Source organism: Bidens hawaiensis, unplaced genomic scaffold (genome assembly GCF_021521415.1).
Source record: "Bidens hawaiensis isolate Kalapana, Puna unplaced genomic scaffold, B.hawaiensis_p1.1 tig00000780_1, whole genome shotgun sequence".
Lineage (NCBI taxonomy): Eukaryota > Viridiplantae > Streptophyta > Magnoliopsida > Asterales > Asteraceae > Bidens > Bidens hawaiensis.
Window position 1 is genome coordinate 5,522,584 of NW_027491045.1, and position 27,829 is coordinate 5,550,412.

At 35.1% G+C, this 27,829-nt stretch overlaps 3 protein-coding genes and 2 pseudogenes across 7 annotated transcripts; 4 read left to right on the forward strand and 1 right to left on the reverse strand.

Annotated features, from left to right (window-relative positions):
* The first annotated feature begins 230 nt into the window (after positions 1-230).
* Positions 231-2,828, forward strand: LOC143537438 (prefoldin subunit 1-like). Its single transcript, XM_077031215.1, has 6 exons — positions 231-312; positions 405-458; positions 1,838-1,943; positions 2,031-2,037; positions 2,176-2,260; positions 2,409-2,828. The coding sequence occupies exons 1-6, from the start codon at positions 289-291 to the stop codon at positions 2,520-2,522; spliced, it is 390 nt and encodes a 129-aa protein (XP_076887330.1). The 5' UTR covers positions 231-288; the 3' UTR covers positions 2,523-2,828.
* Positions 2,829-6,111: 3,283 nt separating this feature from the next.
* Positions 6,112-8,834, forward strand: LOC143537447 (beta-amyrin 28-monooxygenase-like; annotated as a pseudogene). Its single transcript, XR_013136055.1, has 3 exons — positions 6,112-7,065; positions 7,662-7,848; positions 8,113-8,834. The product of XR_013136055.1 is annotated as a beta-amyrin 28-monooxygenase-like (transcript).
* Positions 8,835-10,630: 1,796 nt separating this feature from the next.
* Positions 10,631-13,091, forward strand: LOC143537457 (beta-amyrin 28-monooxygenase-like; annotated as a pseudogene). Its single transcript, XR_013136057.1, has 3 exons — positions 10,631-11,594; positions 12,138-12,325; positions 12,713-13,091. The product of XR_013136057.1 is annotated as a beta-amyrin 28-monooxygenase-like (transcript).
* A 1,022-nt stretch (positions 13,092-14,113) lies between these two features.
* On the forward strand, positions 14,114-20,414 carry LOC143539140 (YTH domain-containing protein ECT2-like). Of its 3 annotated transcripts, none has more exons than XM_077032544.1 (8): positions 14,114-14,309; positions 16,135-16,172; positions 16,248-16,416; positions 16,498-16,580; positions 17,080-17,550; positions 18,145-18,672; positions 18,757-18,969; positions 19,683-20,414. In XM_077032544.1, exons 1-8 carry the CDS (start codon positions 14,237-14,239, stop codon positions 19,905-19,907), a joined length of 1,800 nt encoding a protein of 599 aa, XP_076888659.1. In that variant the 5' UTR covers positions 14,114-14,236; the 3' UTR covers positions 19,908-20,414. The 3 variants fall into 3 exon arrangements, with proteins under 3 accessions (XP_076888659.1, XP_076888664.1, XP_076888671.1); XM_077032549.1 differs by having other exon boundaries at positions 16,138-16,172; XM_077032556.1 differs by lacking the exon at positions 14,114-14,309 and adding an exon at positions 14,754-14,982 and having other exon boundaries at positions 16,060-16,172; positions 19,683-20,413.
* A 3,530-nt stretch (positions 20,415-23,944) lies between these two features.
* Positions 23,945-27,536, reverse strand: LOC143539162 (serine/threonine-protein kinase STY13-like). Its single transcript, XM_077032564.1, has 3 exons — positions 27,403-27,536; positions 25,419-26,384; positions 23,945-24,540 (listed from the first exon to the last, which is right to left on the reverse strand). The coding sequence occupies exons 2-3, from the start codon at positions 26,285-26,287 to the stop codon at positions 24,201-24,203; spliced, it is 1,209 nt and encodes a 402-aa protein (XP_076888679.1). The 5' UTR covers positions 26,288-26,384; positions 27,403-27,536; the 3' UTR covers positions 23,945-24,200.
* Positions 27,537-27,829: the final 293 nt, after the last annotated feature.

The window sequence follows — 27,829 nt, forward strand, 5'->3', positions numbered from 1 at the left end:
GCTCCGTTCGGTTTTTTCAGTTTTTATTAAATGCAAAACCAAAACCAAACCACAAGTTCGGTTTTACATAAAAGCATAAAACCAAAACTTGATTCCAATTCGGTTATTTCAGTTTCGGATCGGTTTTTCCCGTTTCATGCCCAGAAACAAGTCGGCGACCGAGGATGCATTTTGCAAGTTGGTCTAAACTACAAGGTTCTTTCTATAACTCTCCCAAATTATTAATATTAACCCAAATCAAATCAAGCACACATCTTTCTTCATTAGGGTTTATCAAATTCAACACAAATGGCTGATGAAACCAACAAAGCAGTAATTGAATCCTTCAATACTCAACACACTCATTCTTTTCAACGTTTAATTACTAATCGCCGTTTATTATTATTATTATTTTGTGTTTTTAGGCGTTCGTTGAGATTCAAGGCCGCATGATTGAAACAACTGCTAAATTGAAACAAGTAAGCTTTCAATTCATCGGTTTTAAACCCAGAAATGAAATTAATTTAATTTAATACACCGGTAGTTAGTTACAGTTAGTTTGTTAAGTAGTTAATTGATTTGATTAGTTAGTTAGTTAGTTAGTTAGTTAGTTAATCGGTTCGGTTTATTCGGTTTTCAGTTTGGTTCGGTTAATGTTGGCTAGTAACTAAATATAAAATTTGGACTTAAATAAATATGAGATGGATGCAAAGATACATGAAATGTAGAGGTATAAAAGCTAGAAATTTGTGAATCGTTCGGCTTGGTTAATGTCGGTTGACAAAGGGTACGGATAATAACAGATAACCAGTTTTTGGTTAATTCGGTTATTGGTTAATTTCGGTTACAATTCGGTTATTGCTCACCTCTGGTATCAAGTATTAATCACTATAAATATATAGTTAGGTTAGGTTCAATGAGGGGTGTAAACTAGCCAAGCTCAAGCTCAAGCTTGGATCATTTTGACTTACGAGAGCTTGTTACGAGTTTTTATCTGAAGATGGAACCCGGGTCGTGAGTTTATTTTCAAGCTGGGGATCCGCTCGTTTATTATTTATTGATTAATTTATGTTAGTTTGTGATTATTTTTATATATTTTGAGAAAAACTTTATTTTGTAAGCTCGGATCATTTTAACTTACGAGAGCTCGTTGCGAGCTCTTTTTTCGAAAGATGGAACCCGGGTCATGAGTTGTTTTTTCAGGCTGGGGCTCGGCTCGTTTATTATTTATTAATTAATTTATGTTTGTGATTATTTTTATATATTTTGAGAAAAATCTTATTTTGTAAGCTTGGCTCAAGCTCGGCTGTGCAGTATGAAATCAATACTTAGAAGTTCAAAAGAGGGAAAATTTAAAAGTGCATGAGACTCGACGAGTCTAAATGAGCTTATCATACAAGGCTCAAGCTCGGGCTCGATAACTAAACGGGCTTTATTTGAGGGTCGGGCTCGTAAAGGCTCGGCTCGGCTCGTTTCGAGCTTTTTATTGATCCGATCTTGAGTAGCTCACGAGCAGCTCGGATTGTTAGCACCCCTAGGTTCATTGTATCGAATTGTAAATTATAATCCCAATTTTCTCATTTCATATTTTCTATTTGTTCTTAGATTTAGGTTACGTTAGATTTATAATACTTCGATCTCAGAGGTTTACCGGAAGATGATTTGCAGGGTTAGGGCCATTATAAAAAAAATGTGTTCTTTATTAATTTACTTATTATAGCATATGACTTCAGACAATAAGATTTAATCCGAAGAGTACAACTTGTTAAATTGCAAGTTTTTGAAGATTGAGATGATGAATGATGATAGGGTTAATGATTGACGATCGGATGAATAAGATTTAATTCTTTTCTTCCAGGTTCAAAACCAGATGCGGAGCAAGGAAAGTGAAAAGAAACGTGCTTATTTAACTTTGGAGGAACTGCGACAGTTATCTGATGACACAAACACATACAAATCTATAGGTATATAGCTTTAAAGCTATAACATCCAATAATTTACTCCTTTAATTGTTATGAATATTCATTCAAGTATTCTTTTTTGTTTTGCAGGAAGAACGTGAGTACCACATTATATATTCACACTTACTGCTATAGTGTTCTTATGTCAGCAATAACCGATGTTTCAGTAGACTTTTCTGTTGACTTTTTTTTTCACTATCGTATATATTATCTTATGTATCTTCATTATGATCAGATTCGTCTATGAGCCGAAACCATTTCTAATGAGTGAACAAGAAAAGAAACTCAGTGACAGTGAAACCGCACTCGCCTCTTTACAGGTTTGCTTTCTTATTTGTTAAAGATTTCATTTTTTTTGGGAAAAAAGTATAATATTATAAAGAACCGACTATATGTGATTTGGGTGGTTGTATATATATTTTATTATTTAATTAAAAATTGATGTTAGTTTTATTGAAATCTTAACAGACTTCAAAGGAGTACCTCGAGAAACAGTTGGCAGAAGTGGAGACTAACTTGAGGGAGCTATTGCAACAAGATCCAGGTCTTGCTCGTCAAATAATGTCAATGGCTGTCGTGTAAGCATGTTAATGGTTATTATATAATCATGAAGTCTTTATGTTGCATTGCTTGTGATTGTGCTAGAACCAAATTCATCAAACATTTGAGTTTGAACCACTTTTTGTAATCTGAAATCTGCAGTTAAATTTTGTTTTGCAAACAAGTTTTATGAGTTTGATCATGAGTGATTGATGGTTTCACATATTTGGTTATTACACTCGTACTCGTACTAGCATTTGATGAACTCTTTAGACGGGTTATAACCTATTTGCATTCTTATGCTACAGTAGGTGAAAATTCTTCGCGTTTATCTAAGATGGGTCGATTTTGTTTATGTTTCTGTTAATTGGGTCAAACTGAAATTTAGTTAAAATGACACTGAAGTCTATTTTGTAATGCATACTGTTATCAATTGTTTTGATACATTTGTAATAATATTGTTTTTTGAATCGTAATTAACTCGTTATATATTATAGCAATTGGAGAAAATGTTATGGGTTAATAAGATTTTTTGTTTCGACTTATTTTTGTTTTTAAATCAGCAGCAGAGAGTTGCTCGACCCATCACCCACCGGCATATGCTTGTAAGACAGAGAGCCAATATGGCTGGTAGGACATACTGAGCCAATACGAATGGTAGGACATACTGAGCCAATGCGGCTGGTAGGACATACTGAGCCAATGCGGCTGATAGGACATATAGGCCTGACCCGTCCATCTTCCCACCTTCACTATCTGGTCTGGTGTTGCGATTCTTTTTGTTGAGTCACAACATCCATTATCTTTTGGTACCGTTTTCATGACCCATTCTGCAAAGAATGCTCATTGAGTTGATTTGGTAATAAATTTGTATATGGGTTCATTTGTGCAATCTGAAATAAGTCAACGGTTTATTTGGGTCATTTTAAATAAGTCAACGGGTCAATTGCATTCCGAAGCTCATTCACTTGGTCATCTAATAAGTAAGTAAGATGATTTGCCTAAGTAAGATGATTTGCCGATATTGTCAAGTGCGGCATTCAACATTATTTTTAAACTTTATAAAAATTTTAAGAACTTAATCTTTGTGTTCATAGTCTTCGATTTTCATACTTATTTTATCGATGTCTACTATGCGTATTGTTATCTATTCAGAGCATAATTCTTTACCAGCTCATGAAGTAGTATTTTTGGTTAATTCTCATAAAGTAGTGATGATTAAAACCAACTTTCATACAATTCCACTTTGTCTCAAATTGGGTCAAAAATCATTAAGAAAAGATATATTAACCATTATTTTTCTGTTAAGGCTATATATGTTCATGACATTCCAACATGTTTTGAACACCACATGTGATGCTTCTACACTTATGAATGTCATAATCACACTATTAAATTCCATTAACTAGGTTTTAAGTTGAGTGCAATTGGTCCCCCAACTCTAAATTTAATAAGAATTAGAATAGACATACCGATCACAAATGCATATTTATTATAATATAAATTAAAATATTACAATTATATTATACCAAATTTGGGATGTTATATATGCACGTATAATTATAATCGAACCATAAAATTAAGTTATAAAAAGTTAACATCGAAGCATCAGTTTCTTAATTGGTTCAATCTCTTTGATCATAGTATGATTATTCATTTACAATTATGATTTCGAGTTTGATCTGCAAATACACTCCCTTTTCTTTATTACATATTTCCCCTTTTTCGACGTCACAACCTCCCTCCCTCTGGAAATTACTGTAACATGTCTTTATCGGACCTACTTTCCTACGAGCCAACTTACGATACATGTTAGGATCGGATAATCTACTAATTCAGTAAACTAAAATTATACCCTAATTGATTTGTGAGATTGCTACTTAATATTTAGTGAGCACACAAGAGCATAGTTTCCGCCTTTCCGAAATCAAATGTTTCAATCGATAATCACAATAATCGTAATGCTAAGTTACAAATTAAATAAGTAATATTGATTAAAAAAAATGAAAATAGAAAGTTAAGCTTTAATGAATGAAAAGACAATGTCACTTGATGACGAATAAGCAACGAAAGTGGTCTATTATACAAAAGACCCCGCTAATTTTATTTTGTAAAAAGTTATAGCAAAATTAATGTCCTAGATGACATGAAACATGTTACAAAAAGAATAAACGTGACTCCATACACACTTATCTTCTATTCCAATTTAACCAGTTTTAAACAACTTCTACGTGTTTAGAGTACATAAACACCTAACCAACGACGTAACTTTCGTCACCATTAATACAACCAACCCTAAAGACTATAATTTATTCCAACAATAACAGGAACTACAAATGCTATGTAACTATACAAGTATTGGCTACATAATGTATCATAAAGTCATCAAAAGTACATGCCCAACATAGACAATACACCAAGTATACCCAATACATGTTATAACATGTCAAAAACATGTAATGACAAGCATTCTAATTATACTCATAATTAATTATGGGAGTTTGCTATGGACCATGGTTGATAGATACTATTTGCCATATTTGGATATATGTACGAATGTATGTCTTGGGGTGGTCCAAAATTTTAATGTGGACAAGCTACTTAAACGGTAACTTTATAACGCACCTATCATTCATACGTGACAAACCAATTTGTAATTTGTCGCACGTGGAACGTAGGATGTCAAAATCTGTTTGTCGAAGTTAGGAGTATCGTTTATATTATATATGATTTAGATTTAGTTATAACACTAATAATAATATAACATGAACATATACTATAAACTATCCCAAAATAAATGTTATGTTAAGCCATAAAAAAATTAATTTTAAATTCGAATATGATTTATGAGTTTTGAGTTATTATTAATATCAAACTATTGGTAAGAATATAATAAAACAGATCCTAGATTTGTTAATATTGAAACTAAACGTATCTTTTTTCTTTTTCCTATCATATCATATCAGATGGGAAATTTAGTTTTTCTTTTGAACTACTTAAGTTATATTAAAAACGACGGTCTAGCAAAACACTCACCGGAAAAGTTACATATTCAAAAAAAGATATCAACTGCAATCCGTATTAGATATACTAATATCTTATCTCTGAAAATCATGGTTTAGGCTTTATTACTTAAATTTTTTCTAAGATGACTCATAGATCATCTTGCCTACATTTCATGAGAAATTCCTAATTCTTACACAAATGAGACCGCCTGAAAAGTGATTAATTTTGACACTCATCATTTCATACAAAATTTACAAAATACAAGAAATGTTAAAAGATGACACGTTACAAATTTAGCTTTTAAGTTCAATTTTAACAAAACAAGTTCAATTATATTTATGTGTAATATCTCCTCTATTAATAAATGTTAAACGGTGTATCAACTATAATTATATTATTGAACACAAATTGAAATATTATATATAAAATTACAAATGTATATTATGTATTAAACTGAAATAAAGTAATGACATATATGAAATAATTTCCAATTACTTAATAAAACTATTTCATTGTTTTAACTAAACAAACTGTATTAAGTTTTTCATTGATTGTCTAATGAAATCCTTCAGTCTATAAATAAACCACTCTTGGCTTGCATTTCAAAGCACATACTTAACAGTAGAATGGATATCTTCAATATTGCTTCTCTTCTCTTTCTTTTTGTTATTGTTGTGTCTTTCTCTGTTCACCTTTTCCTCTACCATACCAAACTAAGTGAACATCATAAATCACTTCCACCGGGTAGAACGGGGTGGCCTGTCATCGGAGAAAGCTTCGAGTTTCTTGTAACCGGATGGAAAGGCCACCCCGAAAAGTTCATATTCGACCGCATGTCAAAGTTTTCCTCAACCACATTTAGGACATCTCTCATGCTAGAGGATGTTGCAGTGTTAAGTGGTGCTCAAGGTAACAAGTTTTTATTTTCTAATGAGAATACACTTGTACAAGTATGGTGGCCGGCTTCGGTAGACAAGATCTTTCCTTCAACCAATAAAACCTACAAGACCGAAACGAGTAAAATGAGAAAGATGCTTCCGAATTTCATCAAACCCGAAGCTTTGCAACGATATGTCCCGATTATGGATGTTGTGACACAACAACATTTTGCTAATGAATGGGATGGGAAGGAAGAAGTTGTGAAATGAACTCACTAGGAATTTTGCATTTTCGCTTGCGTGCAAGATCTTTGTTAGCATTGATGATCTCGAACTGGCCAGATACTTATCTGTCCTGTTCGAGAACATTGTTGCTGGGATCATTTCGATCCCCATTGATCTTCCTGGGACGCCGTTTAGAAGAGGTATCAATGCTGCTAATTTTCTAAGGAAGGAATTAGTAGCTATTGTGAAGAAAAGAAAGATTGATTTGGATGAAGGGAAAGCAACTCCAACACAAGACATACTGTCACATATGATTCTATTTAGAGACGAAAATGGCAAGTTCTTGGAAGAACATGATATTGCGGACAAGATACTAGCGTTGCTAATTGGTGGTCATGATACCGCGAGCTCAACTGCTGCTTTTATTGTCAAGTATCTTGCCGAGTTGCCTGAGATATACAAAGGAGTTTATGAAGGTATATAAGCTTATGTTCCAACTTTTAGAATGTTTGCTCAAAACACATACACACAAATAAACATTAACGAATCAATCCGTCAAGGCCAAGAACGAATTGATATAACTCACTAAAACGAAAACACACATGAAACGAATATTGAATAACTCTAAATATTATAGAGGAAATAAAACTCAAAAACCCTATTATACATAACTCGTGTCTTTCTTGACAAACTCTAACTCGGTTGTTATTGAATGTCTAACTACAACTCAATAGACTAACCTAACTTGGTACCCAAAAGATTGTCACCTTTAATTACAATGCAATTAAGAAACAATATGTAATTATGAAACATAATCAACTATGACTTACCTATCAATATTGGTTACTCAAATTCACCTGACTTGTGACGTGGAGTCCGAAATTGTCAACAAGAGTGATACATTAATATAAGCACTTGAATTCATCTAGTAGATGTTTCAGATTCAAATACAACTTTTACTAGTTTTCTGTCTTTTAACACTCGCTCTCACATTAGCACACATATATATTATGCATGTAATGAATCATATTTGTCTATGATATTTGACAAATTAAGCACATATATATTGTAGAACAAATGGAAATTACAAACTCTAAAGCACCAGGAGAGCTATTGAAGTGGGAGGATCTATCAAAGATGAAATACTCATGGAAAGTTGCATGTGAAGTTCTCAGATTAGTTCCACCAGTTCAAGTGCTTTTAGGGAAGCCATTTCTAATTTCATGTACAATGGCTACTCTATCCCCAAGGGCTGGAAGGTAAATTACTCACCCATAGTTAAAACCAAGAATATTACATTTTATGTGTAAAATTCAAAAACCATGTTAAGCTACAACGTGTCAGGCTGGTGAATTGATATAAACGTATTTGAGTAAAAAGATTAATCATGGACCGCGACTTGTGAGATGAAATATTACCCAAAATGGTTGGTCTTAAATAAGTTACTCTAAAAATAAGATGCATCTAAACTCAACATGGATTCACTTTAAATTCCTAATACTTTTTTTATTTCCCTAATATAGTTATATTGGAGTGCAAACTCAACCCACAAAAACCATGAGTTCTTCCCAGAACCCGAAAAGTTTGACCCGTCAAGATTTGAAGGAAACGGACCCGCACCTTATACGTTTGTGCCATTCGGAGGAGGACCACATTTGTGTAAAGGAAAAGAGTATGCTCGACTAGAAATACTCGTGTTCATGCATCATCTTGTAAGAAGGTTCAAATGGGAGAAAGTTATTCCTGACGAGCATATCGTTTTCAACCCAATGCCTAGCCCGGCCAAGGGTCTCCCTATTCGTATTTACCCGCATAAAGCTTGAAGTTGGTCGTATCGAGTTAAACATTAAACATTGTGGTTGTGCTTCAAATATGTAATAACATACACTTTGTTTAGCACTTTGTTTCATAGTTGAGATCATATGGGTTTCCTATAGTTTTTTTTGTACTTGTGTTTTAATAATATTGCATTTGATCTTGATCTTATCTTAATCACCAAATGAAGGATGCGTGTGAGTCTGTTTGGGTCGGTTTTGGACTCTGACCGAACTATATACCCGACTACTTCAGTTCTAGTCACATTGAGGTTTAGTTATGATTTGACACTCTTCCATTATATGTGCCAAGGTATAGAATCCATTTAACTTCTAATGGAATAAAAAACATAAGTTTTGTTTAAGGTAAAACATGGAATATATAAGGATATACGTCACAAATTATAGAATTTAAATTAAATCAAATTGGAATCTATTATATATATGCTATGAATGAAGAGGAGGAAGATAGACCATGAATCTTGTTTAAGAGGATGAAGATGTTTCTTAAACACGTGCATTTTACCAATTGAATAAACGTCGTTTTAAATATGTTTTTTTGTATCATAAGCTACATGAGTGCCACTACTATTTTAGACGTTTATTAACTTATATTTTGTGTTAAGTACCGATACCATATCGGACCTAACACAACAGGTGCCATCACTATTTTGGACTTTTAAAGATTTTATATTATCAATTCTCACCCCATATCATGCATTTATCATATGGTAGTCTACTTTGGATTGTTTATATTGTTTTTATTAACCGCGAGAGACCACTGAAAGTATTCAAGAAAAAAAAGAAGTCATGATTTGTGAATTGTGATGATGGATGGGTCAAAGTTCAAACAACTTTTAAGGATCAGTATTTTGTCTCTCTCTGAGGACCTTGTTCAAGATAGGAGTTCGTGGAGGCGTAAAATTAAGGTTAAAGACTTTTAGAGGAAGTGTACATTTGTGTATTTAGCTTTGTATAGGGACTTAGTTTTTCCATTAGTTTAGGCTACTGTGTGTGTAACTGTTTACCTCACGCTTTTATTACCTAATTACCTTTTATTTGGTTTCTATGGCTTCATATCTTTTATATGTCTAGTTTTGTATGTTTTGTTTGGCGATGAGCCGAGAGTCTCTCTAGAAGCAGTTTCTCTGGAAGCAGACTCTTTATCCTCAAGGATATATAGAGGTAATTTATGTCTACGAGATGACCCAATAGTAAAACGCCACTGCCAGCTGGGCCAACCCAACCGTACAGAGCCTTAAGCGAAGGCCCACTTGTGTAAAACTCGGACGCCCTCGTAATCGAATTGGAGATCACAAAGATCCTAGTCTTGTTTCATTGAGCCACACATGCCCCCAGTGTGTTGTCTGTGAGGATTGGACCTGAATCTTCATCGAAAAACTCAGTCTTCCTACCGCTACACCACATTGAAGAGGACAAAACCTGGAGGTATCACTTCTTCTCACAACTACTTATAACTTTCTAAAGTAATCTATTAACTTAGGTCTGAAACAACTCTCAAACAACTAATTATCCTTTCTGGCAAATTTCATAATTACTAAAGAAGCAATTAACCATCAACATTTTCCAAAGTACTACCCGTGGTTCGATACCCGACTTACCCTATCTAATAAGCTATTAGGGATTAAGTATTACGCGTACTTTTTACTGACACTTCGACATTAGTCATCCATAGGGTGCACAACGACATTAATTACTTCAATTCGGTTCTTGATTCCTTGGGAATATATTACTTCTCTCTTTTTCAGTTACCCGTTGGTGTTAGAAAAAGAATAGATTCTTTGCATGCGAGGTTTTTTTTTTGGCGGGGATGAGGTGAATCGAAAGATGCATGGGATAAAGTGGGAGACGGAGATCGTTAACAACCCGTTTTTTTAGCGATTAACTAACCTAATTCTAAAATGATGGTAATGATCCATTTAAATGTCTTGTCCATTGTATTCCCTCGTCCATCCCATTACCTTCTACCAAACAAACCCTAATTACTTTTCAATTAAAATATAAGTAAAAAAAAATGTTTCATTGTCAAAAAAGAAAATTGATAAATTCTTCATCTGTCAGTCTTTCGTTTGAATTAAATCTTATTATTTACTTATGATTCTTCATCTGTGGTTCTTTGGTTTGAATTTTATCTTATGGTTTATATATGTATATATAGTATTTATTTTCATTGTACAACTCACAATACAATCCTAAAGAGTTTGGCAATACTCTAGAAATGGATATCTTTTATGCATCTCTTGTTTCTCTTTTTCTAATTATGGTTTCTTTCTCCATTCATATTTTCCTCAACAAGTTCAAACCAACTCAAGGTGGGCAATCACTCCCACCCGGTAGAACCGGGTGGCCCTTGATCGGAGAAAGCTACAAGTTTCTTGCCACTGGATGGAAAGGTCACCCGGAAACATTCATATTCGACCGCATGTCAAAGTTTTCGCCTATAGTGTTTCGTACATCTTTAATGCTAGAGTATGCTGCAGTGTTATGTGGTGCTCAAGGTAACAAGTTTTTATTCTCAAATGAGAATAAACTGGTACAAGTATGGTGGCCGGCTTCGGTTGACAAGATCTTTCCTTCATCTAACAAAAGTACTAAGATAGAAGCCATTAACTTTCGAAAGATGTTTCTGAATTTCTTCAAACCCGAAGCCCTACACCGTTATGTCCCAGTTATGGACTTCATGACACAACAACACTTTGGGACCGGGTGGGATGGGAAGGCTGAAATCGTGACGTATGAGCTCACCAAGAACTTTACTTTCTTGCTTGCATGCAAGATCTTTTTAAGTATTGATGAACCTGAACGAGTCAGATGTTTATATGACTCGTTTGAGAACATCGCTTTGGGGATCCTTGCGATCCCCATCGATCTCCCTGGGACACCTTTTCGAAGAGGGATCAATGCTGCTAAGTTTATAAGAAAAGAACTTGTAACTATTGTGAAGCAAAGGAAAGTTGATTTGGCTAAAGGGAAAGCAACACCAACCCAAGATATATTATCTCAAATGGTTTTATATAGTGATGAAGATGGCAAGTTTACGGAAGAATATGATATTGCTGACAGGATCTTAGCGCTGCTTATTGGTGGTCATGATACCACGAGCTCGGCTTGCACTTCTATCGTTAAATATCTTGCCGAATTACCAGAGATCTATAATGGAGTCTACAAAGGTATATGTAGAAGGTTTTACATTTTAATAAAGGGTATAAATGTGTAGAATTGATCCTCAAAGACATAAATATTAATATAGATCAATGTTTTATGAACACATTGTTTGAAGTAATTTCGGACTCCAAGTCACAAGTCGGTGAACTTAAGGGACCAATATTGACAAGTCGGTCATAATTGGTTATATTTCCTAATTACAATATGTTTCCTAATTGTATTATAATTATAATTGGTAATATCTTGGCTAGCAAGTTTGGTTAGTCTATATAAACCAAGTCACGGTTAGACATTCTAGATGGTGGTGTGAGGTGTAACCGAGTTAGGGTTCATCTAGAGACACACACACGAGATGTAACCGGGTTATAGGGTTCATCTAGATGTAACCGAGTTAGGGTTTATCAAAAGTCAAACCGAGTTAGGGTATGAGATATTGTAACAAGAGTTTAGAGTTATATTTTCTAATTAATATAAACGAGAGTTATTCGTTTTAGTTGGTGTTTGATTATCGATCCGGGACTTGACACATGCATGATAAACACATGCAGAACAAATGGAAATTGCAAGGTCTAAAGCATCTGGAGAACTCTTAAACTGGGAGGATTTGTCAAAAATGAAGTACTCATGGAGTGTTGCATGTGAAGTTCTTAGATTAGAGCCACCATTGCAAGGTACTTTTTGGGAAGCCATTACTGATTTCATGTACAATGGCTATTCTATCCCCAAAGGCTGGAAGGTAATTTACTTGTGCATAAGAAAAATAATTAAGATATGGGGTTAACTATACACACTGATTGACATCTAATCCCATGTCGTTTAAAACAGTCGTCCAGATAGAGGTCAGCCGAACCGTTTTGACCAATTTATTTTAAAATTTGACCGTCTACGTTCATAACAGTTGTCTGGATATTGGCCAAACGACGTTTTCGAAGATTGACTCTTTTTCTTTTGTCAAAACCCCCGTCTGAGTAATTTGTAGATGATCGTTTGATGGTGTGAAATCAGATATGTGGTTGCATGACCTTTATACGTCTTGATATTCAAAAATAAGATACCTTTAAAGTTTAAACTTAACAAAGTCTGAACCATTGTTCCCAACAAGCATTTCATTTTCCATGTTTAGTTATATTGGAGCGTACACTCGACACATAAAAACCCTGAGTTCTTCCGGAGCCCCAGATATTCGACCCGTCAAGATTTGAAGGCAAAGGACCGGCACCATACACGTTTGTGCCATTTGGAGGAGGACCACGGATGTGTCCAGGAAAAGAGTATGCACGGCTAGAAATACTTGTGTTCATGCATCATCTTGTAACAAAGTTCAAACGGGAGAAAGTTATTCCTGATGAGCAGGTAATCGTTAACCCAATGCCTCGCCCGGCCAAGGGACTTCCTATTCGACTTTACCCACATATGTGTTGAAGATGTTATCATAAGAAACAAATTATGATTTGTGCTTGATGTACAATAACTTGAAGATAGAAGATATTATTAGATATAAAATGAGATCTTGGTCTTCAAACATGCCATTGTGTTATTTAGTTTGTGTTTGTTTAACTAGTATATGTCCATTTGATTCGGTAATAATGTTTTCCTTATAAATTAATCACATAGACACAATCATTTGATGCCGGCCTCTTAACACAATATAGAAGTATTGTATGATAAAATAGACGTGACGCGTTAATTCATTAGCGTGCTGCTTTGTTTCTTTCGTTTATGCTTTTGTTATTGGGACTTTAGTACATTCTAAACTTTAGTTCTTGCTTAGCATTTAGCTAACCTATTATGTATTATGTTGTCGTACATCTTATGTGAAGGTTCATCTCACATGCTTAAATGATTCAATAAGAGTGTAATATTGGACCTTTACGAACGTTTTTCTAATAAAGTCTTAATTATTGAGGTTGTCGGAACCTAAAACCAACGTCAGAGTCGGTGGCGGTAGTGACAACTCTGTGATGGTGATGGGTAGCAGATTAAGGCAAATCCAACGAGCACCCAACCACTTTGACACCGAACCAGGCCTCCGACGATGAGGACGAACAACTATTCACTGGTACGATCGGTTGAGAATAAGACAAATCTCTAACACGCAGAAGGTTTCCTGCACAGTGGTGATGGTGGATGTTAGCGATGATGGTGTTCACGTTGAGTTTTTTTAGGCAAAGAAGTTCTCCCAGCAACTGGAGACTAACGGAGTTAAGCTTCCGTTAATTACAACTCGTTAATAATAAGTTTGTTAAAAGATAAAAACGTCAACAGCCACCCGTCATTTTAGACTATTATTTACAGACACTCCATAATCAGGACTATCTAAAATCCATTTTTTTAAAAATATACTTTTTAGTGATGTAAGAATGCAAGAAAGAAAAAATAATATAATAATAATAATAATAATAATAATAATAAAAGGAAAAGAAGTAGTAGTTTCATATACACACAAGTACGTGTACATGTGTCACATATATATATATAAACTCTATCTATATAACCTAAAACCCTTTCGATTATTAATCTCTTTGATCCCAAACAATCATTCAATCTCTACTCATAATAACGATATGATTTATTCCAATTCAAACCCAATTATTCAATTCTAATTCATCCGATCTTCAATTATTAAAATCACCGATTGGTCAAAATTATGGAAGATAAAGGTCAACCGGTTCAAGATCGAGTCTCACCTGCTTCAATTTCACCTTTACCGTTACATGCTGGTACGTGTTAATCTCCTGATTGAATTTATTTGGGTCAATTTGGGTGAAATGGGTATTGATTCAATTGGTTCCAAGATTTTTTTTTTTGGGTGTTAATTGGGTTATTGATTGTTGTTGTGACATGGGTTTTACGCGATCTCTAGGTTTAATTTGGGAAATTGAAAGAGTTTGTGGATTTTAATGTTGTCAATTTTGTCGGTGGTGATTTGGGTGAAATGGGTATTGATTGAATTGGTTTTAATTGGTCGTTGCAAGATTGTTTTTTTGGGTTAATTGGGTTATTGATTGTTGTTTTGATATGCGTTTTACGCGATCGCGAGGTTTGATTTTGGAATTTTGAAGAATTTGTGAGTTTTAATGTTGTCGGTGGTGATTTGGGGGAAATGGGTATTGATTGAATTGTTTTTCAAGATTGTTTTTTGGGTTAACTGGGTTATTGATTGCTGTTTTGATATGGGTTTTACGCGATGGACAAGTTTAATTTGTTAATTTTAAAGAAATTGGGAGTTCTAATGTTGTCGGTGGTGATTTGGGTGAAATGGGTATTTTGATTGAATTGGTTTAATTGTTGGTTTAAAGATTGTTTTTTTGGGTTAATTGGGTTATTGATTGTTGTTGTGATACGGGTTTTACGCGATCACGTGGTTTGATTTGTAAATTAAAGAATTTGTGAGTTTTAATGTTGTGAATTTTGTCGGTGGTGATTTGGGTGAAATGGGTGTTGATTCAATTGGTTTAACTGTTTGTTGGAAAATTGATTGTTGTTTTGATATGGGTTTACGCGATCGCGAGGTTTGATTTGGGAAATTTGTAGAATTTGGGAATCTAGAGTTTCTTTGAATTAGGGCTTTTTTTATGAATTGATGCTGATAGAGTTGGGTTAAAGGTATCGGGATCGTAAGAGTTATTTGATATGTATTGTTGTTGTTTTGCACTGATTGAGTGATAGTTTATGGTTTTCGTTTTAAATTACGGAACTTGATGACTCTGACTTTGATTTAAGTAGCTATTTGGTTGATGTGAATGTTCAATGTACTACAGTAACATGAAAGAATATTCAGGTCTATGCTCAAGATGGTAACGCTTCATTTAGGGTTGTTCATAAGCTGTTAGAAACGGGCTGAACGGTTAAAAAAAAAACCAAGTTGAGCTAGTTTAACCGGTTTTGGTTCACGGTTCTGTTTTGGTGGTTTGCAGTTTAATTGTTAAGTTTTGCGATCATGAATTTTATAGGATTTAGGACTTTTTATTTGACGAATTGATGCTGATATAGTTAGGTTCAATCTGGATCGGAAGAGATAGTTGTTTTGGATCTTGTTTCGAGTTTAGTTTTGACCTAGAAATTAAGCTTCTTGTATTGGTGTTGTTTTACATTTGATCGAGTGATTTCATTGTTTTGCCTGCAAATTACTGGAAATTTGATGGCTTTGAACTAAGTAGCTATTTGGTTGATGTGATTGTTCAATGCGCTACAGTAACAAGAAAGGATATTTAGGTTATGTTCGAGATGGTAACACTTCATGTAGGAGTGTTTATAAACCGTTAGAAACCGACCTAACCGATCAAATCGAAGCAATTTGGGCTAGTTTGACCAGTTTGAGATCAAACAGTTTGGTTCACGGTTCTGTTGTGGTGGTTTGCAAGTTTAGTGGTTCGGTTCTATTTTTGCAGTTTGCGGATTTAACGGTTTTACCGACACCTTGGTCAATTATTATTTATATATTTTTTTTATTACTTTTGATTTATGTAGTTATTTATATGTGTAAAATTGTGTGCTTTATTAATCAGTAGAGGATCACTAACTCAATAATTACCACACTTGTAGCAGGTGACGGGCTCGTGTCTGATAACTACATGGATAAGGTACTTTTCACTCGATTAATTCCATATCTCGACTTTTATCAATTTCTCTTTTTCATATTTTATTCGTATTATCAGCCGCTTTCTCCAAAAAACGAAAGGATTGTTCCTCCAAATCCGTCTCCGGGTGCATCCATCATAGGAAACATTCCCAACCAATCAGAAGCGTTAAACGCAAGCGGACCTCAGAACCCTGTAAATCAATCCAATATCTTTACTCCTCAAGAACAAACCTACTTTTATGGAGGTTAGTGTCTTTCATCTTCTTTATTTAACAACGAAATTTATAAAATATTTAATTTATCATCAATTTATGTTTTTACTTCAGCGTCAGGTTATGATGATGGTTCGGCTACATGGGGAGACTATTCAAACTATGTCCATGCTAATAACTTGCAAGTCGTACCTTCGGTGAGAATGCATACTAATTTTTATATATTATAAAAAAGGGATTACTCTATAGAATAGTAACCAGGTTTTGAAACTGTTCCAATCAGGTCACTAAAGTTTATTTTTTGTTCTAATCCTAGATATTTTACCTGGATAGCAGGTTTTGTAGGTTTTTTTATTACTAAATAGTTTGATATTGCAAAATAAAATAAAAAGCTGGAGAAAAGAAAACTGAAATATTGCAAAAAAAAATATGAACTTTTTTTGCAATTTTTCAGATTTTATTTTTTTACTTTCTTTTGTAATTTTTTGCAATTATTTTTTTTTTCATTTTTACTAATTTTGTAAATTTTTTCTGAATACCTTATAAATTGAGAAAAATAATTTTTAAATTGCAAAAAAAAAAAAAAACTGGAGAAAAGAAAACTGAAATATTGCAAAAAAGAAAATCTGATTTTTTTTTGCAATTTTTCACATTTTATAAATATAAATAAATATTAATATAATATTTGTTTTTCAGGGTATGTACAATGACAATGCATCATTATTATTTCACCCCGCATACGGGTTCGATGCACAGGTGGCGTACGGTCAATATTCACCGGTTGCTAGTCCGTTATCTCCAATAATGATCGATGGTCAACTGTTTTCACCTCATCAAGTTCCGATGTCTCCAAATTACTTTTCACAGCTCGTTTCTCCTCAAGTTACATCCGGTCTTCCGAACGATCTTGCCACGTCAGCAACCAGTGGCCAGGAGGCTTTCTCTGAAAACGTCTTTATGGGTCCCGGATCCGGTTACTATATGCAGTATGGTGGAGGTAACAACCTTGGGTATTACAAATATCCTGGCGACCTCGGGTCTTCTGACTCAGCACCTAATCGATCCATGTCATCAGATACGGGTGGTTATGCATCTTCGCTGACGTCAGCAGCCTTGTACCCTGCACCCGTTGGTGCACTTGGCTCATATGAGCACATATTCAGTCAGGTTTGATTATATATATATATATAGGATTAGGATCATGTGAACCATTTTGGACCGAAAAAAATTCTTTTAAGAAAAATAAAAAAATATATATAAAACAAAAAAAAGTAAAAAAAAAACAAAAAAAAAATATTTTTCATTCTGGTTTCATAAAAAAACAAAAAATATTTTAAAAAATTGGTTTAGCAAAATTATACATATATGTATAATACGTATTTTTTAATTTTATACAAATTATTCTTTGTACACATGTACAATTAAGATAAATGAAAATGTACATATGTGTACATTATGTAAATCGAGATTAAATAAAAATATACATATGTGTATAACTAAGGCTCTTTTTTTTTCTTTTATGAAACCGGGATGAAAAGTAAAAGTTTTTGGTTTTTTTACTTTTTAAAAATTTTCGCTTTTTTTTGTTTTATAAATTTTTTAAAGGGTTTTGTTTTGTGACTCAAAATGGTTCTCAAAGTTCTCAGCTTTCAAAGGGTTCTCTTAGGATCTTCACCCTATATATATATATATAGTTATTCACTTTTTACTTATTCACTATACATATATAATGTGTACTAATCTGTTGTTCTCGATATATAGATTCCGCAACAACAGACATATGGCTACGGGTCGGTATCCGGATCCTCCACAAGACGTTACCCGCAAAGCGGATCTTACACACAAAGCGGATCTTACCGAGGGTATACCAGTAATTCTCTTTTCCAAGGGGAAGCTAGTCGGTTAAACCGTTTTATGCCCGAAAAAGTCGGGAGAAACCGTGAACGCGATCCCGTAAGCATGATTAGCGAACCACATGACCGTAACAGAGGACCAAGAGCATCAAAACCAAAAGGAACCGATAATAATATTAATATTAATAGTTCGTCCGAGGGTGTAACCGAGGTTGCTTCTAGGCTTGGTATCGAGCCGTACAACCAACCCGATTTCGTGACAACTTATGATAATGCTAAGTTTTTCGTGATAAAGTCGTTTGGTGAAGACAATGTTCATAAAAGTATTAAATACGGTGTGTGGGCCAGTACCCCACTTGGAAACCGAAAGTTAGACGCTGCTTATCAAGAAGCGAAGGAGTCCGGTGCCACCTGTCCTGTCTTCCTCTTCTTTTCAGTAAGACTCGTTGACTCTTAAAACAAAAAATACAGTTTACTGTTAAGCTATTATCTTATCTCAATGGATAAAAACTGTTTGTAGGTGAATGCTAGTGGGCAGTTTTGTGGGGTGGCGGAAATGGTGGGACCCGTTGATTTTGTGAACGATGCGGATTATTGGCAGCAGGACAGGTGGAGTGGCCAGTTTAATGTCAAGTGGCATATTATTAAGGATGTCCCAAATAGTCGGTTCCGACATATACTTCTTGAAAATAATGACAATAAGCCCGTCACGCATAGCAGAGATTCACAGGAGGTATTTATTTACACTTTCCATTTCTAGCGTGTTTAACTTACGAGAGCTTGAGCTATATTCTAAAACTCTCGGACTCGGCTCGTTTTTTTGTTTATTAATTAGTTTATTTGCAATTATATTTATTTTTTATATATAACATATATATGTTATTTAGTTATATTTATTATAAATATATATATATGATAATAAGGATCGGGATCGTTTCAAAACTTTTAAGTAAACTGCAGTTTTGGTCCCTGTAGTTTGTCTAAATCTGCGGTTTTAGTCCAATAGTTTCAAATTTGTGATTTTCGTCCCTGTGGTTTTATTTCACTTGCAATTAAACCCGACCCCACTAACCCGTTAAGTCTGGTCGTTAAACCCATCATCGTGCCCCCACACGTTAGGGGAAGTTTTGTCCTTTTTTTCCAATACACCCCAACCGCAGATTTAGACAAACCACAAGGACGAAAACCGCAGTTTACTCTTTGGTTGTTAGGAGTTTTTAAATTATTATAAATATATATATATATATATATATATTTCACATAATAAATAGAAGTTATATAAATAATAGGTTTGCGAGCCAACTCTCAATAATTAAAAATCGGGCTCATCTTTGAACAAGCTTATTTCTTAGGCTTGTGCTCGTTTAAGCTTGTCTCAAACGGGTCAAACAACAGTCTATCGTTGAGTTATAATATTAACGACGAGACGCGATCTTTCTTGTATAGGTGAAACTCGAAGCCGGTAATGCAATGTTGAAAATATTCAAAGAATATGATGCGGACACATCAATCATAGACGATTTCAGTTATTACGACGAGCGAGAGAAAGATCTGCAGGAAAAGCGCGCCAAAGAGCGGGAATTCACAAAAGCCAACGATACATCAATAACCGAACTTGCTGAAAAAGTTGCGGAGTCCCTGCATGTGGAAGAACATAGGGAGATACAGTAAATATCCTGACAGGAAAAAAGGAAACTGTTTGTTTTAGTAAAAAAAATATGATATAAAAGTTTCAGCATTCTGAGGAGGCTGTATGTAGACTGGAGTTGACTGTTTGACTTTTCGGCAAGCTTTCCGGTTCTTCACCCCTTGGCTGAGAGAGGCGGTGGCGGTGGCGGCTTTGCTTGAAGGTGTTTTTTTTATTGTAGTTTTTTTTTTACTGCAGGGTGGTGTTATTGAGTTGCTCCCCAAAACAAGTGTACAATTCTCAGGTGAAAAGAATGAATGAAAATATGATAGCCAGACAGACACCTTTTTTTATTTTTTTGGCGGTTTGACCTTTTAGCCCTTGTTGGTTCTGTTATTTTCTTGGATGGTCAAACTTGATATTTTTGGGTGTGTTCAAACCCGAGTTAAAAGTTTATAACCGAATAATAAGAGTTTGTAGTCAAATAAGTTACCTTATTTGGTAATAAACTTATATTGTAACGTAGACCCGTAACGTTGATTATGCTATTTTTTTAGGTTTTGTTTGTTGTGCTGTGTTGTAATTTGGCTTTATTTGTTGCAAATGGTTATACTTGACCCGGGTATGTTGTAAGCCGAGTTATAACCGAGTTATAAGTTTATAGTCAAGGGCTTATCGGTATAACTCTTAAACGGGTCCCTTATACATTGATTCTCCTGTTTCTCGGTTTTGTTTGTTAGTTTTGTGGATTTATTTGGTGTAAATGGTCGAACTTGACTTTTCGGGTTTGTTCCGGTTTATTATATATTTATAGCATCAAATAGTGACTTGCGGGGGGGGGGGGGGGGGGGGGGGGGGGGGTTAGGGCCGCCAGCTAACGTGCCAAAACGGGTACGATCAAAACGGCATTTTAAAAGGTATCAGTTAGGTTCAGGTAAAAACAAGTTTTAACAAAAAATGGTGTTCTTTAATCTTCACCAAGTAATGCATTTTTTAAAAGAACTGAACTTACATGATTCTACATGATTTTGATAATTAATTTGTTCAATAACACTCCTAACTAGAGGTGCACAAATCGGGTTCAAATGGAAAACCCGAACCGGTTCCAAACCGGTTTTTTCACACCGGGTTGTAAAATGGCACCGGTTCCAATCAAGAACCGGTTCGGTTCCCGACCCGAACCGATGCCCAGATATGCGAACTTTTAAGAACCGGGTAGGGTATGAACCGGAACCGGTTTTTACGTAAAAACCGGTTCCACCGGTTTTTTTTGAAATTTAAATATTAGAGCCGTTAGGAACCGGTTCCAACGGCTATATAGCCGTTTTTGACCGTTGGAACCGGTTTTTTTAATTATAAATAGGTTATTTTCTTACCATAAATAGCAAGGTTTGTTTGTTTACTTGTTAAACCACTTCCAAAACTATAAAACACACTCCAAACCACAATTAACCTTAAACCGACAACAAATGGCAACCAATGATGACGTTGTTATGGTGATCGAAACAACAAGATGCCCCGATGTTTGGGTTCATTACGATTTGTGTCTCATGACCGACTTACATGAGTTGGCACGTTGCAAATATTGCTCGAAGTTTCTTAAAGCATGGTCCAACTCGACATTACGAAAACATACGAATAAGTATTGTCGAGAGAAACCGGTTCCAACGGCTATATTACCGTTGGAACCGGTTCCAACGGCTAATTGGTGTCTAAAAAACCGGTTCCAACGGCTATATTACCGTTTGGAACCGGTTCCAACGGCTAGTTTGACTTTTGTTTGACCCTTCAAAAAAAACCCGTCGGAACCGGTTTTTCCGGGTACGAACCGAACCGGTTCCAATTAAGAACCGGGTAGGAACCGGGTTGGAATTGGTACTGACATACAAATAGGAGAACCGGGTACGATTTTCGGGTACAAAAATACCCAAACCGGGTATTGTTCCAACCGGGTTGGAACTGGAACCGGTTCCGGTTCGGTTCCACCAGTTAGGTTCCGGAACCGGTTTTTTTTGTGCACCTCTACTCCTAACTTTCACTTTCATTATCATTACTAAGGGTGATTTCACACTAACAAGAGAGTAACGTCTAATGAACATTACTAAAGGCGATTTCACACTAACAAGAGAGTAACGTCTAATGAACGATCTCCTGATTTTTTTATCAGGATCAGAATGTTGTAAATTGTTTTAAAACGATACAAACATGTGTATATAAATACCTCTCTCATTCTCGTCAATGGTTCGCCTTCTTTTGAATTTCAATTTCAAAGAGGTGTGAGACAAGGTGATCCAATCTCTCCTTTTCTCTTTATTATCGGTATGGAAGCTTTCTCCTGCATGTTTAAAAAGGCAAATGAGTACCAAATAATGGTCCTACTATTTCGCACCTTCTGTACGCTGATGACGCGATTTTAGTGGGTGAATGGTCGAAAGAAAATGTGCTTAACATGGCCCGTTTGTTGAGATGTTTTCATTTAGCTTCGGGGCTGCAAATAAATTACTCCAAATCTAATTTGATGGGGGTAAAGGTTACTTTAGAAGAGGTTTCATCTTTAGCTAACCTGATGGGATATAATCCGGGCGTTTTACCCTGCTCGTATTTGGGCCTTCTTATAGGGGCTAATATGAATCGGATTTGCAATTGGAATTCGGTGCTGGAAACCTTTGATAAGAGACTTTCTCTTTGGAAGGCATCCACGCTATCGGTTGGAGGTAGATTAACTTTGATCAAGTCGGTTATGGAAACTCTCCCCACATATTTTTTCTCCCTCTTCAAAGCGCTAAGTAACATTGTTGATCAATTAGAGACGAAAAGGAGAAACTTTTTTTGGGGGGGTAATGAGGATAAAAAGAAAATATGTTGGGTGCGTTGGAGCCGTGTTACGACTCACAAAGAGGCGGGTGGTTTGGGTCTCACCCCTCTTAGGGATGCTAACATAGCCCTCCTTACTAAGTGGTGGTGGAGATTCAAGAATGAACCAAATGCTCTTTGGCGAAAGGTGATTTTAGCATTACATTCTTCTAACAGGTCGTGGCCTATTCTCCCTCACTCAAAAAATCAGCCGGGTACGTGGAATTCCATAGCCAAATTGGAAAACCAACTTGCCTACTCCAATCTTAATCTAGGGGGTCTTATCAAAGGGCAAATGGGTGGGAGATAAAACTAGGTTTTGAATTGATCCTTGGATAACTCAACATCCATTAAGAGTTGTTTTTCCTAATCTTTTTTTGAATGAAAAAGTTAAGGCGTGTTTGGTGATCTCGTGTTATGAGACGACCATCAACAACACGGTTTGGAAATGGCGGTGGAAAAGAAAGAATTTGAACCAATGTGAATCGAGTGAACTCTCGAGTTGTTTAAATTTGTTGCAACAAATCTCTTTAAGCAACGGCCCGGACCATTGGATTTGGCATAGCGAACCTTCCGGAATTTTCTCGGTTTCCTCCATGAAAAAGATATTGTCCACTAACTCAAATTTGGGCGTTGAGTTTATTTTTAAGTGGAATAACTGGGTGCCTAAAAAAGTAAACATTCATGCTTGGAAGGCGGAAATGGATAGGCTTTCGACTCTCGTGGCTTTATCCAAAAGAAACATTGAGGTGGGTTCGGTGACTTGCAAATTATGTGGAGATTTATGAAGAAACGAATGATCATCTCCTCATTTGTTACTTCGCTACATTAGTTTGGCAATTTGTTAGCAACTGGTGTCGCATCCCTCCCATCTATGCTTTTTCGATGCGCGACTTACTCCACTATTATGAAACTAGCAATTTGGGGACTCAAAAAAACAAGGTTTTATACGGGATCATTCTCACAGCTTGTTGGTGCATTTGGAAGACTAGAAACGAAGTCATCTTCTCAAACACGACGGCTTGCTTCGCAAAAACGGTGGAAGATATTAAATCGTTGGGATTTCTTTGGATAAAAAATCGTTCGTCTTTCAAAAACTTGACGTGGAAAGATTGGTGTAATTTTTTGTTGTAATCTTGTTTTCTTTTGTTCGGTTTCTAGCTTCTTGCTAGTTGTTTAATGAAATTTGCAGTTCAAAAAAAATATAAATAGCAAAAAAACATCATCATTATATATAAATAAATACACCACAAATTTCCTCCATTACTACTAATTCAAAACCACAATAAAAAAGTATTCAACAAAATAACCCAAAATAAAATCCATAGAACAAGTAGTTCATATCATAATTTTCTTCCTTTGTTCACCCTATCTGAAGAAAGATATTACCCTGATAATAATAATACATACATATATAGATGACACATAATATCACCTCTTAACATTTTTTTTTCCCTTTTCTTATATTCATCCTTCACAAACCATCAATCAGTAGTCATGGGTTGACTCATGCAGCACCTGAACCGAGCCTTCCGAACCGTGTTCATAATCTCAGTCTCGGCATGTTCCAACATTCTAACAACTTCTGCAAACGGCGGTCTGACATCCGGATTTGAGTCCCAGCAACGGACCATGATTTCAGACAGTACCGGAAGGCAGTCGTATGGGATGTTGGGGCGGACACCTTTGTTGACCACTGCAAATGCCGCCTGTACAGCTGTCATGTTTTGGAACGGAAGCATCCCGGTTATTAGTTCCCATAGAACTATCCCGAAACTGTAAACATCTACTTTTTGTGTGTATGGCCTGTGCTGGATCATTTCCCTGCAATTATAGTATTAGACGGTTTTCTATAATGGAAGCATAAAGATGCGTTCATACGTACATGAGCGTGTTATTGTGTGTGTGTGTGTGTGTGTATGTGTGTGTGTAGGATCAGGATCATGTGAGAACTACTTTGAAATTTGAAATTGAGAACTTTGAGAACCATTTTAGACCACAAAACACCAAAAATTAAAAAAAAATCATAAAACATAAAAAAACGCAAAAATGAAAAAAGTAAAAAAATCAAAATTCTTATTTATCATCCCGGTTTCATAAAAAAAAACGTCTCGGTTTAGCTAAATTATACACATATGTATAATATGTACATATATGTACATACATGTTTTTTATACACATGTACAATTTAAGGTAAATGATAATGTACATATGTGTAAATTGCGCAACTAGAGATTAAATGAAATTATACACGTGTATAATACAAACTTTTTTTTTGTATGAAACCGGAATGAAATATAAGAATTTTGGTTTTTTTACTTTTCTAAAATTTTTGTTTTATTTTGTTTTATAATTTTTTAAAATATTTTTTAGAGGTTTTTTTTGTGGCTCAAAATGGTTCTCAAAGTTCTATCTTATATACTAAGGAAAATTATTAAACTTACTTGTTCATATGTTTTTTCAATGCACTTTTAAACGTGTACCTACACATGTGTAGGTTGTGTAGGAAGTAGTATACATGCACATTTTATACAAAGGTTCTATAAATAAACGAATCTTGTTTACATATGTATATATAGGGTAAGGATCCTAAGAGAACCCTTGGAAAATTGTGAACTTTGAAAACCATTTTGAGCCACAAAAAACGATATATGTATTATGTATTATGTATTATGTATGTATGTATATGTGTGTTAACTTACGGAGCCATCCAACGGTAGGTCCCGGTCTCGGGCGTCATCCCTTCTGTCTGCACTTCAATTCTAGCAACACCAAAGTCAGCAACTTTAATCGACTTATCAGCTGAAATCAAAAGATTATCCGACTTCAAATCTCTATGAATCAAACCAAGTGCATGCACATACTCCATCCCTCGAGCAACATCCAACGCCTGCTTAACCGCCAATTTCAAAGGCACCGATCTATTCTGTCTTTTAGTCAAAAACTGCCTAACCGACCCCCCCTTCGCATACTCCGTCACAATACACCAAACCATCGGTTTCCGACACGCACCAATAAACCTCACAATATTCGGATGCCTTAATCTCGCAAGCATCATAACTTCCTGCTGAAACTGTTGCTCCATAAGCTGAGCCCGGTCCAAATCATTTTCGGGCTTTTCCAAAAGCTTAATAGCGACATCTTCACCGTTATAAGTACCTCTATACAACTTCCCAAACGCGCCTTGTGCGAACGCGGGCCCCATGTTAAGTTTCCTCAAATCAATCGTCCAGTCATCAAAATCCTCAAGCCCTTGCGTCGGGAACCGCGGGTCTAACAACGCTTGCGCCAACGCATCGTCGCTTAACCCGTGCGAGACTCGACCTTTGTTGTTACTTTGCGCAGCGGTGTAGTTTTTATTAGGTTTTAGCCCCTGGTGGTTTAATATCCGCGTGTGAGACTCGTTCGAACCCACACTACTGTTGCCAACCGACATTGCTACGGACCCGCCTCCGTTGCTCATTTGTAAACTGTTGAAACTGTCGATTGACATGTTTGACCCTTCACCGAGCTTGCGGTAGAACCCTTGTGACAAGTCAAAATTATCATGCCCGTTGTTTATCCCCATCATGCCTGTAAACTTTGGAGCCTCTTAACATATTTTCTTACTTGTTTACCCCTTCAACATGCGAAAAAAAGTCGAACTTTGACCCGTTTAACCAAAAATCCTGCTAAAAACACATTAATGTTGAACATGAAGAGGAGATTAATAATGACTATGAATAATTATTATCTTCGTAGGGTCAGATTCTTTTGAGAACCAAGCCCTACACAAATAACATGTAAAAACATGTTTTTAAAGAAAAATAATAATTTGGAAGAGCTTCTATACACTTTAAGAATATACACTTTTAGGAGTCTTTCGTCAAAAAAAAAAGGCAAAATATTTTAAGAAAAAAACGACAGAAATGCATGTTGCATATGTAACAACCTATGTAAATACACATGTAACATATGTAACAACCTATGTAAATACGCATGTAACATATGTAACATGCGAAAACAGTAATTTTTGTCGATTTTTTTTTCATTCTCTCTGCCTTTTTTTTTGTTTTTTTTTACGAAAATACTCCAAAAGTGTATAAAAGCTTTTCCAAAGATTAAAAAAAACATTCGTCAAAAAAACAAAGACGAGATATTTTAAAAAAAAAAAAAATCGACAAAAATGCATCTTACATATGTAACAACCTATGTAAATACACATGTAACATGCGAAAACGTTAATTTTTGCCAATATTTTTTTCATTCTCTCTGCATTTTTGTTTTTGAAGTATAGAAGCTTTTCCATAGATTAAAAAAATGATTTTTTTTACTTATTTTTTTGACAAAAATACTCCTGAAACTGAGTTCTTAAATATCCTAACCCTATCTTCATATTCACTAAATCTTACATGAATCTCTTAATATCTAAAACAAATTAATATCATTATCAACTCAATTTCAAAATCCATACAACAAATCAAAACCCTAATTACAAACCCAAATCATCAATTAACCCATTAACCACAAAACCCCCAAATCCAAACCCTAATCTTTCAACACCTAAAGCCCACAACCCAAATCAATAAATTCAACAAGTTTACAGTCAAAGATTCAAAATACGATCAATTCGTCACAAACCCACAAAATAAAAGTGATCAATTGATGTTAATTTGACGAATTAGGGTTTCAAAGAGGCAAACTTACAGATTGTGAAATTAGGGTTTTTTTGAAATTGGTGATTGAAGGAGTTGAAGCTTGTGATTGTGATAATGGTGGTGGTGTTTGATTGTGAGAGATTGAAGATGGTGAAATGAAAGTCTAGAGAGAAAGAAAAAGCTAAATAACAACTGGTCTTGGTTCTCTGGTTTATATTATTATTATTATTATTATTATTATTATTATTATTATTATTATTGATAACAAACAGGGGTAGGAGTCAGCATCACATCATTCATTGTTATTATTATGTCACTAATTTGGATATTTTTTATAACTAAGATTTAAGTTGCATGTTTGGATATTTTTATAAAGATCTAATTGGTGTAATTATGTTCGTACGGAGGGCGGAAATTGAAAGGATACCGTTTCTATTCTCTTTGGCTAAATGGAATGTTACGTTGGTGTCGCTCGT